Below are 15,497 nucleotides of genomic sequence, written 5' to 3' on the forward strand. Positions count from 1 at the left end.
CTACCGTGTGTTGAACCCAAGACCTTCAGATTACATGTCCATCTCGATCTCCACTAGACTACACAGTTCAAGTTGAAAAAATTTCTTTTTTTTCTCCTAATTATTGCTTTTTTGGGTCCCAGACTCACCTCGGTCCAAATATCCAGGTAAAAAAATTTGTTTTAAAATTACCTAGTTAAAAAAATATTACCTAGGTAAAAATCAAATTTACCTGAAGAAAAAAATTACCTACAACATATACATGTATGAAATAAAATATAAAAAAAAAAACAATATTATTACGTATGATGTTCATGCTAATTATTAAAAAAAATGATAAGTCAAATGTAGTGAATAGTTTCTTTCAGGTCAAAACTCAAAATTCAAATTGTAACTGAAGTAAAAATCAAATGAAATTTGAATCATGGTTTGGAGTGCACTCTATACAGTGAGAAATGACACAAAAATCCACCAAAAGATATTTTTTAATCATTGATGCATATGATGTAATTTCAAAATCAACCAGACCTGTCTCTCTTGCGATGTTCCTGTTCATTGGGCGGTGGTCTTTTTTCTCCTTTTTTGGCTTTATGCAAGATTCTTTTGTAAGATAAAGTGCACAAGAGGCAAAGGGTTTTGCCATCCACCTAAATAGAAAATTACATAACTATATTTCATTTTATTGCTTATATTGCTGGAATATTTCATTTAATTTTAATTAGTAGAATTTTTATATGACTGAGAAAATTATTTCATTGTGATTGGCTGAGAGCAGGCAAATTTATCGTTAATTTCTAATTTGCAAGTCAATGTGTGCACATTTGTCATTTTCTCAGTCATATAATAAATAAGTAATTGTATGAAAGCTTAACAAGCAATTAAGGATTTACACATTGAGTGATATACTTGTTGAAAATTCTTTCAAATTGCACTTGCCTTAATTAAAGCTTGTGAAATTTTGAGAGAATTTTGAAATATAACTCATAGTGTAAATCCTTAATTGCATTTGCATTCATACGATTTCACCTAAACAAATTAAAATTTTATTCTGACCTTTTCTCTCGACTCCATGGGCTTCTCAAAAGCGCAGTTCAGTTTGCATTGTTCACAAGAGACTGGTGCACCATACTTCCTTTCTGAACTCACACACCTAAGTAGTTTTAAATGACATGATGAAGTCAGCTGGGAAGGCCAGTAAAAATTTCTAAAATCAGCCTGTAAGAAGACTTTTATTTGCCAGTACAATTACATGTACATGTTACCTAAGAATTGGTTCAAGTTAATTATTTTTGCTGACAACTCAGATTTTTCAAATTACACCATGTAAAGATGTATAATAAGACTGATTAACTAGGCTAGCAGCTTGCCAATTGTCAAGACCTATGTTTATCTAAGCCATTTGATATTTTCCCAGTATGGCCTGTCTGCATTTTTATTTAATAAGATTTATATCGACTGTACAGTCACGTCAGTTGAAATCATAATTTGGAGAACAATTCTGGTTTTTGCAGGGATGGAAAAACTAAGAAACCACAGAGAAATCTTCCAAACAATAAGGGTAAACATATTTGCACAATCTGACCCCAGATTCAAACCCAGGCAACATTGGTGGGCCCATGTATAAATGACAGAACGAACATTTAACTCTTACAGGGCCTGTATAGTTGTAACTTTTGATACACGTAGAACTAAATAATAGAAAAGGCACTTAAAAATCTGTGAATGTAAGTTTGTTCTCACTTGCCTGGAACACTTTTTTCCATCAAATGCTGCTCTAATGTTGCAGTACTCACAACAGGATGGCTGGTGAGTAATTAAAAAGTTACTTGTAAACATCAAGCACTCGAAAAATAAATCAAACAATCAAAAGATAAATAGAGCTGCCCAGTTTGAATTCTCACTCTTATAAGAAACTACTTTTCTAAGGTTTATAGTATTTTTGCACTCTGATCTCTTTATCACCTGGCCATATGTCTTGAGGTTGTGACTACATTTCTTACAAACTGGATCTTTTTCAATATTCCTAGAAACAAACAAAAACATGAAATTACAACATTTAAGCCTGGTTTCCACAAGTCAACCAAACACAAGATAATTGGTAAATTGGTTTACTCCCAGATATTCAGGATTTAATGTCATACATGTAACTTGAAAAAATAATATTACTCTTGGCTTTTCAATCACCTTTCAATTAACTTATATTTTATAGGAGAGTTGACAACATTAAGAAATGTAATGGCCTTGAGTGTCCAACCAACTATTTAAAGTTTCAGCAATTAACCAACCAACCTACAGTACCTGCTCACACACACTCCAACTGACTGACCAATGGATTGATTGATTAATGAACATTGATTGATTGATTAATCAATTTCTACATCATGTGTTATGTATATTATTTTGGTTTAATTCTGTTTATCTACTCAGATTTAATTTCTTCTTTTTCTCTTATTCTTTCTTTTAACTAAACTTTATACATGTAATACTGTTAAAGTAATAGTAGCTCCCCAGAATAGCTTTGCTAGCTGCAAGCTACTAACTAAAGGCTTTTAATCCAATTAAAGGTACTGTTCCTGTTCCTGTTCCTGTAACTGTTGAATGATTGATTGAATGATGGCTTGATTGAATGATTGAATAGCTCACTGATTGACTGACTGCATGATTGATTGATTGATAAATTGAATGATTGATTGATTGATTGATTGATTAGCTAATTGATTGATTGATTGATTGAGTGAGTGAGTGAGTGACTGAGTGAGTGAGTGAGTGCGTGCGTGCGTGCGTGCGTGCGTGCGTGAGTGAGTGAGTGAGTGAGTGAGTGAGTGATATTAACTGACCTTAAGAGATGAAACTCTAAACGACAATATGTACATGTCACCAAAGGGAATGTCTTTCGGCAGTCCTATAAAAGACAAAAATATTATATTGTGTTTAATACCAAACCACTGATAACTATTTGAAACTTTCAATTCAGTAGGCAAGCATCCCCAAGCAGGTTAACAGATAATTGCAACTTAAGCAATACAATGTTTTCTTTTTTTTCTCGGCAGTAAGCATGTCCAATTCACACCACTTTCTATACAATTTGTACACACCTGCCTCACTGGTAATGACAACAGTAACATTCTGAAATGGGCCCAGAGTGTTTTCGTTATCAAAAAATCTTGACATTCCCCATGCGATATGCATAACCAGAGACCAATTGACCTGGGGTCACACTTCAAACCAAAAACAAATTCCAAGTTAAAAAATGCGACATCCTCCATGCTATATGCCTCACACTTATAACACAATTTGCATTACTTATTTGGGTTCCTAAGGTTGAGTACAAACATGTAACAAATTTCTATGGTGTGGACTATCTGGTCCTTCAACTCGGGAAATAATTAAATCAAATACAAGTTTCCCTTTTTCCACTTTTCTGTTGCATTCGCTTTTTCTTACTATCTATGTGTAGATGTATTTTGTTTTGTGATTTACAGTGTATCAATGCCTCTTTCACTGCCCTTCTTTATCCAAGGCTACATCTCTTTTGACATTCTGTGGAATAAAAATTTGCAGAAGGAAAGTTTCCAGCCTCTCAAAATACTTCCAGCAAAGACCTGATTCTCACTAACAGTCAACTATGGCCGCACAGAAAGGTCTCAGTCTACTCATGTGCAAAAGGGTAAAACCATGACAAAACCATACACCAGGCTTGACCCAAAGCCGTTCCATTTAATAAAAACGCACCCAAAAAATTGTACATGGGCTTGCCATTTTTGTAGAGCATGGTACAATATTGCTCTTATACCATGTTGGCTTAAAGCCAAGAAAGCACTTGAATAGCCTGCAGAACAGGCAGATTAGCAGCACAGACAGCGAAATGCGATACACGAATGCGGAGCACGACCATGAGCGTGAACCACAAGACAAATAAATCCACCTGTAGTCACACCATTGTTTATGCTCTTCCAACTGTTCGCCTGGGGAACGGTTTTTGCTGATTGGTTGCTTTAAGCCATGTGATGTCAGACGCAAGAAAAAACCAAAACGTGTTAAATTGAGTGACAGCCCTGCACGTACTCCTACAGCGCGTAAATTTCTATATTTGCCATTCTCTTATAAATTCCAGCCCCTCGACCTTTTATTTTGCTCCTTATTTGTTTCTGAAGGGCACTAATGTTGTGTTATCAGGAGGACTTTTTTAAAAGCGGAGTAGAGCCGTTGGACTGCTAAAGGTCAGAGCTCTGCATGGTTTCAGCTATTATCTATTACTTTGTAGAGTTAAACACCTCTGTAATTTGCCATGTGCTGAGTTAAGTGTGGTTTGTCTGGCCTCATTTCTATTGCACAAATGTATGTTGTATCTCTTTTTAATTATTCACTCTGGAGGGACAAAGTCGGTGATCATGTTGATTACTTGCATTCTATGTTGTGATGCCAGGCCCGGTTGTTATGTGGTTCGTTACCACAGATCACATTTAGCTTTGTCCTCCATCACCAGAGACTGCTGTAGTGTTACTTCGAGAATCTTAGAGATCCATTCTACGTCGTAACAGTTATGTTTCTTCCATCCTGAATTTGTTTGAGCTTTTCCTCTCCTGAGCTTGAAGTTAAGTTTTATACCTCCTCTGTTTGTTCTGGCACCACACGATTTAAATTTAGCTAAATTTAGATGTTCACGTCTGTTGACTGTTTGTATCATGTATACATTTATACAATTGGTTACTTGAGACATTTCTTCCCGCCAATAAATTGAATTGTTTTGTTCTCTCTCATTCTTTCATGCCAATCATTTCAAGGGGCAGTAGGGCATAGACAATGGTGTGACTACAGGCGGATTTCTTTTGTCTCACCCTTCACGTGACTGCGTTTCGCTCCCTGCCTGATTAATCCGCCTGTTCTGCAGGCTAACTCTTGAATTGCATTAGCCAGTGATCCAGTTGTTTAATAACATCAATCAATCTGTATGGTTTTCGATGACTTGTTATGTCCTGGGTTATAACGGGTTATAACAGGTCATAAAAGGTGATAACAGGTTATAACAAGCTACAAGTACAATTTGACGTGAACTGTTATTATGATTTTTGTTCAGGTGTATTGGTGCATTTTTCTCCTTAGTGCACATGCTAGCCATATCTTTTTCACCGTTAATCAATCAGTCTTATATTTTTCAAAGTCAACCAACCAGCTAACAAGATGTGACAAAATTGCATTCACCTCCGGTCCCAGGTTTGGCTTCAATTAAGCTAGTTACACAACTGGGCTTTGAACATGAAAATTCTGGTTTTTACCTTGTCATCAAACGTATTACCGTCCATGCATCTCCCATGGACCATGATACATCATAAACGTAGCATTAACAACGAATTCAATCTAGTTCTTTACTTCCAAAGCCACAGCAAACTTACGTTGTTAATTTCCTGGCCAAGCCGCTGTACTTTGCAGAGCAAGCTCTAGCGAGGACTAGCGAATGATACTGTTTGAATTTATCGTTGCAGTAAACGTTAGGTTAAGCTGAAAATACCTTGCAAAGTTGATCTCCCTTTGAAAGTTGCTCGAAGGGATGACGGCTGTTGCAGCTCGTACACGCAAAAAGAGACATCGTGCAAAAAAAGAGACCAAATCACGACCGATCGACGTCTTCAATCTTCGTGAAAACGTTTGCTCACTTCGCTTCTCTTCCGCTCTTTTCCGCTCTTGCTTCGGTCAGTGGAGCCTACCATGAAATCAAGCAGCGGTATCACCATAGAAACTGTAATATATACTTCATGTATCCCACATTGTAGTGTAAGATAGTGTAAAGAAAAGTTTTCCATAGTTTCTTAACAAATTGACGTCAGTTTTTCATGCGTCTGTCCTGTTATTGAACATGAATTTCGTCATAACATTGTCAGAGTAGCTGTGGATCCACGAGGCGATAGCCGAGTGGATCTGCAGACTACTTTGTCAATGTTATGACGAAATTCACAGGCTGGGATTCCACCCAAACTAACTCCTCATAACAGTATGAATCATATCTATATAATTTCACTTTTTAGATAGGCCAGCCTCAAAACAAGAAGAAAAAAATTCGAATGGGAATGAGGTAGAGGCGATCGATGTCGAGAGAAAAAGAGAAAGGTCGGGAGGCTTCCCATATTAAAAGGGTGGGGGTGCTCGTCAGAAATATTGAAAAGAACACCTAAGAGGAACCAAGATCATGTTTTGTGGGCGTGGCTTGGAATTTTTTGTCATCCCTAAGAGGTACCAATTCTACTCAAGCTGTCATATGTTTCCTCTCAATACCGTAAAAGTTACCACAAAAGCTCCCGCTGTGGATCTTTTGAGGCTGAATACCCTAAGAAGTATCAAAACGACGAGCACCCCGGTCCTTTTTACATGAGAGTCCCCCCCGGGGGGGAGAAAATGTCCCTACTGCATAAAAACCTGCGTGAAATTGAGTTTTGTAGTGCATCAACACCCAGAAAACATGCGTGGTAATGATCGTGTAAGAAACAATTAAAAATCAATTGTTTCGCAAGCAACCTTTGAGGTTTCATTTATGATTCCTAACTTACCAAGACGATCAGTGCAAGCAGGAGAGAGTAAACTTGTGTGGGGAAGGTGTTATTTGTTTTCATTTTGACTTTTTTATATTTTAACGAAGTCGGGTGGCTCCGCTGCTGTTATTGTTGTCTCACTTTGTTTATTATTGTTGTTTATTTAACCTGAATTACAGATAATGATATTTTACTGAAGTTGAAGTCATTACACCCCAGTCATGGCCCTATCTTTTTCTCTTGAAATTTAAGCCATTTTCAAACTTTTAGCTTCATGTTTGCAATAGCATTTCCATCCATATTTCCTCTCTCCTCATATCCACTGACCTTCAGGGGTGATTTGGGAAACACCTCTAAAGCTCTCTAAACGCACTCGCATGTAGACCCATGTTGAAAACTTATATAGGTCTTCTTACGACTCCGTTTGGCCAGCTTGCGTGCACTTGCGTTGACTTGCCATGACTTGCGCTCACTTTGGCCGAGATTGTGAGATCAGCAAATTTGCACGCAAGTCGAAGCATTTGGCCAGCCAACCCAAGTCAACACGAGTTGAGTAACGTCCATTAACCTATTATTAGCCAATTAAATAAAGGATATTTCTGCCTTGAAATGGGTTTTTTTTTACGGCTTGCGAGTACGTGCGAGGAAACTTGCGAATCCGTTTGTTCACCCAACGCAAGTCTCTACGCAAGTTCAACTTGCGACTACTTGCAAGTCCGTTTGGCCAGGACTTAAAACCGCAAAGGCCGCTAGTGAATCAGCTAATGTAATAATTTAAAACCAGGAATTCTATCATTGATGTTTCATCGTTGGCGCGGTAACAAAGTTAAGTCTGAACACACCACATACACTTGTTTTCTCCCAACAACGTTTAATTGTGTTTATATTCTACATGACTGTTTAAACACCAACCACCAACACCATATAAGAAAAACTTAAAGATACTGTATTTGATGAGCACAAATAGAAAACTAAAGCTGCTGCAGAACTGAGAATGCTTCCTTCAATGGTAAATTAATTATTCCTTATTTTCTCTTTCAACCGAATTATTATTCTATTACTTTATGCACGGAATCCTCCATCGCTAGCCCCCAATAAATATCAATATTTTCATCGTTGTCACCATCACTCCATCGTGGTTTCCAGGTCTCGGGGCATACATTTTTGTTATTTATGTCGACACACACACACAGACACAAAAATAATATACTACTTTCTGCTTAGGATCATTCCTAAAAGTCACAGGATACACACATTCTTAGCCAGGGAACAGCAGGTTACTTTGTAAGATGTGGAGAGAATCATGGGAAATATACGTGCGCATGCGGAGATCACACACATCTCAACGCCGTTATGAGCCCTGGGTTGCACACGCTTCACGGAACCGCCATATTGAAGATGGTAGCAAACTTGTGCGGAGTATAACTGTGGGGCGAAATCGCATATAAAAGGGATGGGGATGCTCATCGGAAATTTTGAAACCCCTAAGAGATATCAAGACCCTGTTTTATGGGCGTGACTCGAAATTTTATTCACCCCTAAGAGGTACCGCCTTCACCTGATTTTGTTTCATTATGCACATTGTTGTCTTTTTGCTCGGTAAGAGAGAGATAAATTTTAAGCACTTGGTTGCTAGTTGAATCGATTTGGGTGCAAACTCGGTGGATGTGAAAGCTTCAGCTATCGACAATAGGTTTTCCCCCAACTCTTCTTAGATTTCCGCACAAAATCTAATCGTTAGCTTGAAAATTTAACGGAACATCAAAAAATTTCCTGGAACTTATGAATGATTTCAAATTTTAATATTGACTTTCTCATTCCTGCTGAAGTGTTCGTATCGCGTAACGGGTATTTGAACCCACATCAAAGCGTATTCTATTCTGTAAAATTTCGTCGCAACAAAACCCGAAGAACAGTTGTTATTGCTATCGACACCAAACAGCTTGAAGCCTCCCTTCCAAGCGAGCCAGGCGCATTTCTCAAACGCTTGGTCCCTTGTTGCACTTTCATCGACCAAAAGCCAGCATTTATCCGTTTCTATGGAGTCCATGGTGTTTTTTTTTTACCATTGGCCGTTGTCTTAGCGTAACAGTCAAATTTTTTCACACTGGGATATTCTGGTATTTTGCTTTCTGTGAGAAAAAGAAAACAGAAAACAGAAAGCAGCCAGGCGATTAAGCCTTCCCTTGTGTTAAGGTTAGGGTTACGAACTATATTTGGCGATCTAGCGGCTTTGCCATTCCAGTGATTTTGTTTTTGTTCTAATTTTATAAAGGAGAAATATTAAACAAATTCCGACGGCAGTCCCACGTCCCACGAATCGAAGAAAGCGATGTAAGGATAGAGAATTGATTAAATGTTTGCTGGCACTGCAGTGCAAAAAGGCATATTCATTGAAACACTGTAGGGACACGTCAGATTTTGTTTTTTGTTTGTGTTTTTGTTTTTGTTTTTGTTTTTTCAAAAAAAAATATCTGTACCGCGACTGCAGCTTGAAGTAAGTTAGTAAAGTAAAGTAAAGCAAAACTTTATTTAACAGGGTAGCCCGTTAGTTAAGTCAGCGTCTAAATGAAATATAGAATAATCTTTTGAGGTTGCGAAATGATGTTGATACTTACTTCCCTTTACAATTTAGGGGGCGTTGTAAGTTGTTTTACATTAGAATACGTCTTAGCACTAGCACTATCCTCTCGGTAATTATCTTTTTAGTTTTCATGCAATGCCTTCAGTTGACACGTTTTAGTGTAGTGAGATGGTCCAATATCCAAATAGTGTAGTCTTAAGTATTTTTTTTGACGACGGAGGATAATTGGCTTTGAAACGAATAGGACAGATTAAATAAAGAATTTCAAGTTCTAAGTAAAAGTTGAAAGATCCATATGATCATAAAAAGCAGACTAGTTTGGAGGGCCAATAACTAATATCGACCCATCAGATTGTTCCATTGCCGGTCCAATATTTTTAAGTGTTGGACCGGGCACTGTCCCAAATGATCCCTGGTTGTTTTGTGGCTAACACAGTTCCCCAAAAGAATTCACTTAATCGTAATATATTTTTTGTCTAATTGTCTTATCCTTATTTTCTTTTGAAACGTCAAACGTGGGTAAACGGCAATTAATTTGAATCTGGAAGTTTACGGCATATTCAGTCATGTAACAAATCTCTTATCAACCAGTCTTGCTCGGGATGGTACTGGGACAATATCGGTCTTGTTGGTCTGTGCTGCCTGAAGGCCTCGGGCCCATATTTTCCCAGTACGGCCCTTACGCTTGGCTAATCTAAGATATATGAAGTGCTCTGTGCGACGGAAGTCTAATTTTGTTTTATTCTTCCCGGCTTCAGACAGATTTCATCCCATTTCATACAAATTACAACTATAGCGCCTCTTAATCTCAGCAATTATTGTATCATTCGTACTTTTTCTTGGAAAAAGGCAAGTATTAGGCTTTAAATGTGCGGCCGCATTACAAGTTAAAGTGGTTGAGGTTTCAGGCTTTATTCATCACTTCTTCGTTGATGAATCAATGCCACCTCACGGTTTAGTTGATGCCACGTGCAACAATAGCGTCAAACAAACGCTTAATTATTGGCAAACAAGTTATACCCTCTTTCGTGGCACAAAAGATTACCATAGCAACAATATAACACGTTAAAAATGCACTTTATTTTGGCTTCCTGGGCTTAAAAAAGAAAACGAGTCCGGGACCCAATATTGTAGTTAAAGTCTTGATCAATAACGATTTTTTTATAACATAAACAAGCAAATAAAATATTAAAGTTAATAACCGACGTTTCGGCGTCATCGTGACACCATTCTTAAAGCAAAGTGAATAAATTAATACAGAGGTTTGACTTTAGTCTCTACGAATTAGCATAATAACAAAGGCTCACAAGTTCAGATATGCTCACAAGTCAGACATGCTTTACACTTACTTTGTTCCAGAATAAACCTTTTTATCATTATATTAGTTAGTTTTGTTCCTCTTTATCGTAAACACAAGAATACTTGACTTTTTATTCAGGTACTTGCCTGCACTTAATTGTATTGCTGTTTAGCTACTCAGTTTATGGCACCAAATCAGAGCTGTCAAGTTGGTGGTGGTGGAACTTTATGGCCAAACCCATAACAACTGTGATTTTTAGTGATTTAAATAGTGGTCATTCTAAGTTATTTACACTTTGTAATCTGAGTTCTCCCCGTGGGGTCTCCCATATGAAAAAGTTGGGGATGCTTGTCTCCTTGCTTAGGGGTATAAATCAAGGATTTTGATAGCTCTCAGGATGTTAAAGACGAAACATCACTATTTTCAGCCATCAAAGTATTTCTCAGGGTGGACTTGAAGAAATCAAACTAAAACATGCTGTCATTTCTGATTTAACTGGTATCTTTTAGAGCTAGTTGAATACAATGTATCCAATGTATAAATACAATGTATTTAATTCCTTTAGGAATTAACTTCAAATTTTTTTAACAAGCACCCCCAACCTTTTCATATGGGTGCCCCCAGGGTTATATCTATCCACAGAAGCTACTCACAGGAGCTGCAAGGCTATTAAGAGAATTTATGTCACAGGATCAGTATCCACTGTCTTGAGATCAGATGTGCTGTTATTCAAGCCATGCAAACACTTCCGCACCATTTCCTCGTGATTATAACTGACGTCCACATAATCACTACTGACCTTCATAGAATTCATCCAAGACTTCACCTTTGGCCAAGGTGCTAGATCCAAGCAGACCAACTCTAGCAGAGATAACACCATAGCAATCCAGCTGTCTGCAAGGGTAGGAACAGTGCAACACAGGAAATCACGCTGGGACAGATAGTGCTTTTCCAACGTGTCCAAGTGAAAAAACACCTCAGTCTTGCCAAACTCTACTAAGGATGCATTGCCTTCTTTGCCTAAGGCATCTTCTGGTCGGCTTAAACTTGGGTAAACGTAATTACTTGCAACATCCCTAGGTATTAAGAAAACTTTTTTAGTTGTAGGCTAAGCAACATGTTAAAGCACCTACTGTCTGTACTACCGTTAAATTAAATGATCACTGCATTTGCTTAAGTGCTACAACCCCAAATAACAATGTGCGCTTACAGTATGTACAACCCCTAAGTTCTAAACCTGGGAGGGGGACTCCCATGCGAAAAGGTCGGGGATGTGATTGTCTCGCTTAAGACATAAATAAAGGATTTTGCTCTCATTTAGGGTGTTCAGGGCAAGGTTTATTTTTTGCATCAAAGTATCCTTTTAGGTTGCACTCAAAGAAATAATAATCATAAAAAAAAACACTGCTGTCCATTTTGAAGTGACATCTTTTAGGGGTCAAATAAAGCTTGAGACACACCCAGACTGGTCTCCTTTACAGGTTTAATTCAAATTTTCAGATGAGCAACCCCCACCTTTTCACATCACTGGGAGTCCCCCTCCACGGGGCTCTAATGCAGTACATATTCAGACATTTGTTCACTGGTATTTACTAGAGAAGTATATGTAATACCTCAGAAGTGTGGTTGCCGCCCAGTTTATAACAGATTCTATCAGCAGTCGTTCATCGCTCTTCCCAAAGCCAGCATAGTTGGTGTATTTCTCTCCCAAATAAAATATTATAGCTTGGCTGTAACAAACAGACAAAGTACAGTCAGTTATCAGGTTAGTTTTGACCTGCACATGTACCATATTATGTTACTAAAATTAATGCAAGTTTAATGCGGGCTCTAATCATTTGAACCAACAAGTCAACAAAAACTAAGTGATTTAAACCAAAAAACCCTGAAATGGATTATACATTACTCGAGAGATTGAAAAAAAAAAATCACCTATTTCTGAAAAAAGGTGTAACAGCAAGAAAATAATCCTGGTATTGCATTTTAAATCAATTATATCAGCACTCATTTTTAAGCCACAAAAAGTAAGCTGCATTGTTTTTACTATTTTTGAACAAAATACCACAACATCAATGTATATGGTTCAAACGTTTTGTTGTCATTCTCTACACTGCAGAAGAATGTCGCTATCCAGAACTCCCCACTTACTTGAACTCAAGTCATTTTCTCTAGGATATACTTTTTCTGTCACTCTTGTATCAACAGTCTTGAACCCCCGAAATCTCCAGCTATTTTGTGTTTCCCATAAGAGTTTGGGACAGGGAGGTTCAACAGTTACTGTATAACTATATATATTTCTGGATTTATGAAAACAGCATTTAAGAAATTTTTACCCTGCTCAAGCATATTTCCTCTAGAGTCTAGACAATATAAAAATTCAGAGGAATGTAGCTTTTTTTCACTCTCTTCTCTTTCTTTTAATTTTTTTCTCATTTCATCCACTTCTAATCAATGAGTCATGAAATCAAAAGTGTGTACTACAAAGGAATTCATTTTTCATCGACATGGTATTCTTAAATCCAGTCATATATATCTTAAGTATGCCATGATCCGTAATTGTTAGTGCACCAAGCACTCATCATCTAGCTGCAAAAATGCAACTTGATCACACTATGTTGTCATTTTGAGTATCAGGGGGGTATTCATGACCCAACCATCTAGACTGCATGGAGTCTGAAAATGCCATATAGTGCAAAGAGGCTCCGTAAGAAAGTAAGCAATCATAAAATTTGGTTAATAATATGGTACAGATCAAGTGCAAAGAAAGTTCTGTCCAATAGTCCGCAGCTAGTGAATTTTGTTGCTGGACTAGTGGAAACTATCCTAAATGCTTTTTGTTTTGTATCTCAAGTACTTGTTGGACTGGCAAGAGAATTATCTTTTGCCGAGGAAAATGTTTGAGGAAATTTGAAATTATGTGTAGAAATGTAAGAAATACTTTGGGGGCTAGTGAAAATGACTTTTGAGTTTGTAAATCATACACGGTTGTAGCTTGCTTGATCGGCAAGCCTAAAAACTGGTTTTCATGTGACATACCTTCCACTAATATTAAGATTTCCATCTTGCAACAATGGCACAGATCCAAGAGGGCTGACGTTTTCAAAATCTGGCGGCTTCTGCTCATCGACATCAACCATTGTAAATGGAATTTTATTCTGGAGTAAATAGAATAATCCATTAAATTCAAGAACATCTCTGAAATAACTCGAGATTGGACAGTTCAATTCCCATGACAACTTAAAACAAAAACAAATAGGTTGAAAGAAGCTTAAAAGTCGCTTTAAATGAAAGCTGTACCATTAAACGTGCCAAATAAGATATATATCAGCGAAACAAACATGGGAATGGCAAAAAAACCCTGAATAAGGAAGGCGGAGTTTGTTTGCCGAACGAACATTACGTTTCCTGGTAGCTTACATGCATGCCCATGTAAAAGATTAAACGATGTTACGGAAACAGCTTGGGTAAACCAGTTGTGACAAAGAGAACCTTAAAAATGAGACATTTATCTAATTTGTGATACACACCTGATTCAAATAAAGCCATGTAATGCGACAAGAAACGCAGTCTCGTTTCAAGAACAACTTTAGTCCTGGCGCCATGTTGTAATTGACTTCCTCGACCCCAGGTTGTCATCAGCCAAGCAAGTATGGAAGCGGTAGTAACAAATATATTGGTTCTTGACCAAGCGTGAGGACAGGAAGGCAAGATATTGGCCAAGTTCTTTTTCTGCGTGTTAATGGCCGAGACGATAAACTCGCCAAAAAAGAACGGGTAACCAATCACAGCGCAGGACTTGGTTCCTCTTGCCCGCTCACGGATCGAGCTAGATCACGGTATTCAACATAACTAACAAATTTTGGTGAGATCCTCTGATCCTTCCTCTTTTCTCGAAGACCATGCCTAAATCGTCCCACGTTCAGATTTGTTTGTTCTATAAGAGAGGGAGAAAACAACTGAAAAAGAACTTTTCCCGATCTTACATTTGTGTTTATTTACTGTTTGTTTGTTTCCTTTTTTTTAAGTTAAAATGGAGAGATGCAATAAAGCAAGCGATTTTTGGAAAGAAAACTGATAGAGGTTGCGCGAGTAACCTCTTCCAGGAGTCCAGTTAGTTGGTGGCGCATCGCCAAAAATAGTACACGATAAAATAGGGAAGAGCTAGGGACGGCGCGGTCGCTCCTCGCACCAAGCCTTTCTCGCCTGTAAGCCCTGGCCAAACGATCGCAACATTTTAACGCAACATATCTCAACATTGTCAATGCAACAGCGTTGCACGCGTTTGGCTACCCTAATGCGACGTGTTGTGACATAGTCGACATGGTGGGTGTTGTTGGCTCAAGTTTGAAAATTGTCGAATTTTTCATGCAACATTTGTGGATGTTGCATGATGTTCTACTCGTCTAGCCAAGTTCGTACAACAATGTTACGCCAAGGCATGCGCACTAGTTCAAATTGCAACACCCAAGATGTCGCAACACGTCGCAACAGGGTGGCCAAACGCGCGCAACATGTTGCGCCCAACAATGTTGCGAAATGTTGTGTTGATATGTTGCGATCGTTTGGCCGGGGCTTTAGATGCGCGCGAAAGGCTAGGCAAGGAAAATAACGTATTTTGGTCTGAAATAGAGTCAGGAATATGCACCCCCCTCTAGCAAAGATCCATCGAATACCTCTCGGAGATTAATAGGGTTCATTATCAAAATAACTTCTACAAAAAGACCCTGTTGTGAATCACATCTGCAGAGATACAGTATCACTAAAAGCCAGTAAGCCAGACAGTATCAACGACTATAAACAGAACAGCAAAAACGAAAACCATACAGACACGGTCATTAAAGAGGGAAAGACCAAGTTAAATAAACTTTTCTGCAAACATCTTTAGTCAACGCGTAAAAAAAAACACACACACACACACACAAACAAAGCAAAAAACCAGAGATCGTTTTTTTCAGATGAACTGGCCACACTTGAAGACTGTTAGTGTCTGCATGCGTGGCATATCGCTCTTGTCTACGCAAGCTTGTTTCATGGTGAGCTTTGCTGCTGGGTGGACTCCCATATGACAAGGACGGGGGTGCTCGCCGTACCTTCTCGGGGTTAAAAAATT

The 15,497-nt window shown here is 38.1% G+C and overlaps 2 protein-coding genes across 4 annotated transcripts in view; both read right to left on the reverse strand.

The window, feature by feature from the left end:
- The window catches only part of LOC110049409 (protein FAM76A-like), a 16,502-nt gene extending 10,818 nt beyond the window's left edge, over nucleotides 1-5,684 (reverse strand). The window contains exons 1-7 of one of the 3 annotated variants that reach the window (XM_089283124.1): nucleotides 5,489-5,684; nucleotides 3,075-3,197; nucleotides 2,817-2,881; nucleotides 1,942-2,002; nucleotides 1,724-1,782; nucleotides 1,033-1,129; nucleotides 508-626 (exon numbers count right to left, since the gene is read on the reverse strand). In XM_089283124.1, the coding sequence (XP_089139250.1) occupies nucleotides 508-626; nucleotides 1,033-1,129; nucleotides 1,724-1,782; nucleotides 1,942-2,002; nucleotides 2,817-2,881; nucleotides 3,075-3,197; nucleotides 5,489-5,566 (602 nt within the window). In that variant the 5' untranslated portion in view covers nucleotides 5,567-5,684. Of the gene's footprint in view, nucleotides 1-507; nucleotides 627-1,032; nucleotides 1,130-1,723; nucleotides 1,783-1,941; nucleotides 2,003-2,816; nucleotides 2,882-3,074; nucleotides 3,520-5,488 lie in introns of all 3 variants that reach the window. The other 2 variants (XM_089283125.1, XM_089283126.1) reach the window with 2 other exon arrangements.
- Nucleotides 5,685-10,145: 4,461 nt separating this feature from the next.
- Nucleotides 10,146-14,129, reverse strand: LOC110049421 (uncharacterized). Its single transcript, XM_020755215.2, has 4 exons — nucleotides 13,915-14,129; nucleotides 13,424-13,542; nucleotides 12,001-12,117; nucleotides 10,146-11,463 (listed from the first exon to the last, which is right to left on the reverse strand). The coding sequence occupies exons 1-4, from the start codon at nucleotides 13,987-13,989 to the stop codon at nucleotides 11,067-11,069; spliced, it is 708 nt and encodes a 235-aa protein (XP_020610874.2). The 5' UTR covers nucleotides 13,990-14,129; the 3' UTR covers nucleotides 10,146-11,066.
- Between the last annotated feature and the right edge of the window lie 1,368 nt (nucleotides 14,130-15,497).

This window comes from Orbicella faveolata, unplaced genomic scaffold (assembly GCF_042242905.1).
Source record: "Orbicella faveolata isolate gen_17 unplaced genomic scaffold, um_ofav_v1 contig_12, whole genome shotgun sequence".
Lineage (NCBI taxonomy): Eukaryota > Metazoa > Cnidaria > Anthozoa > Scleractinia > Merulinidae > Orbicella > Orbicella faveolata.

What these genes read in the sequence shown, in the direction of transcription:
- LOC110049421 (XM_020755215.2), bottom strand. Translation starts at nt 13,989, where the DNA reads ATGGCGCCAGGACTAAAGTTGTTCTTGAAACGAGACTGCGTTTCTTGT. An exon ending in CATGGCTTTATTTGAATCAG is followed by an intron (nt 13,543 to 13,914) that starts GTGTGTATCACA and finishes TATTTACTCCAG; the next exon opens with AATAAAATTCCATTTACAAT. An exon ending in GCGGCAACCACACTTCTGAG is followed by an intron (nt 11,464 to 12,000) that starts GTATTACATATA and finishes CTTAATACCTAG; the next exon opens with GGATGTTGCAAGTAATTACG.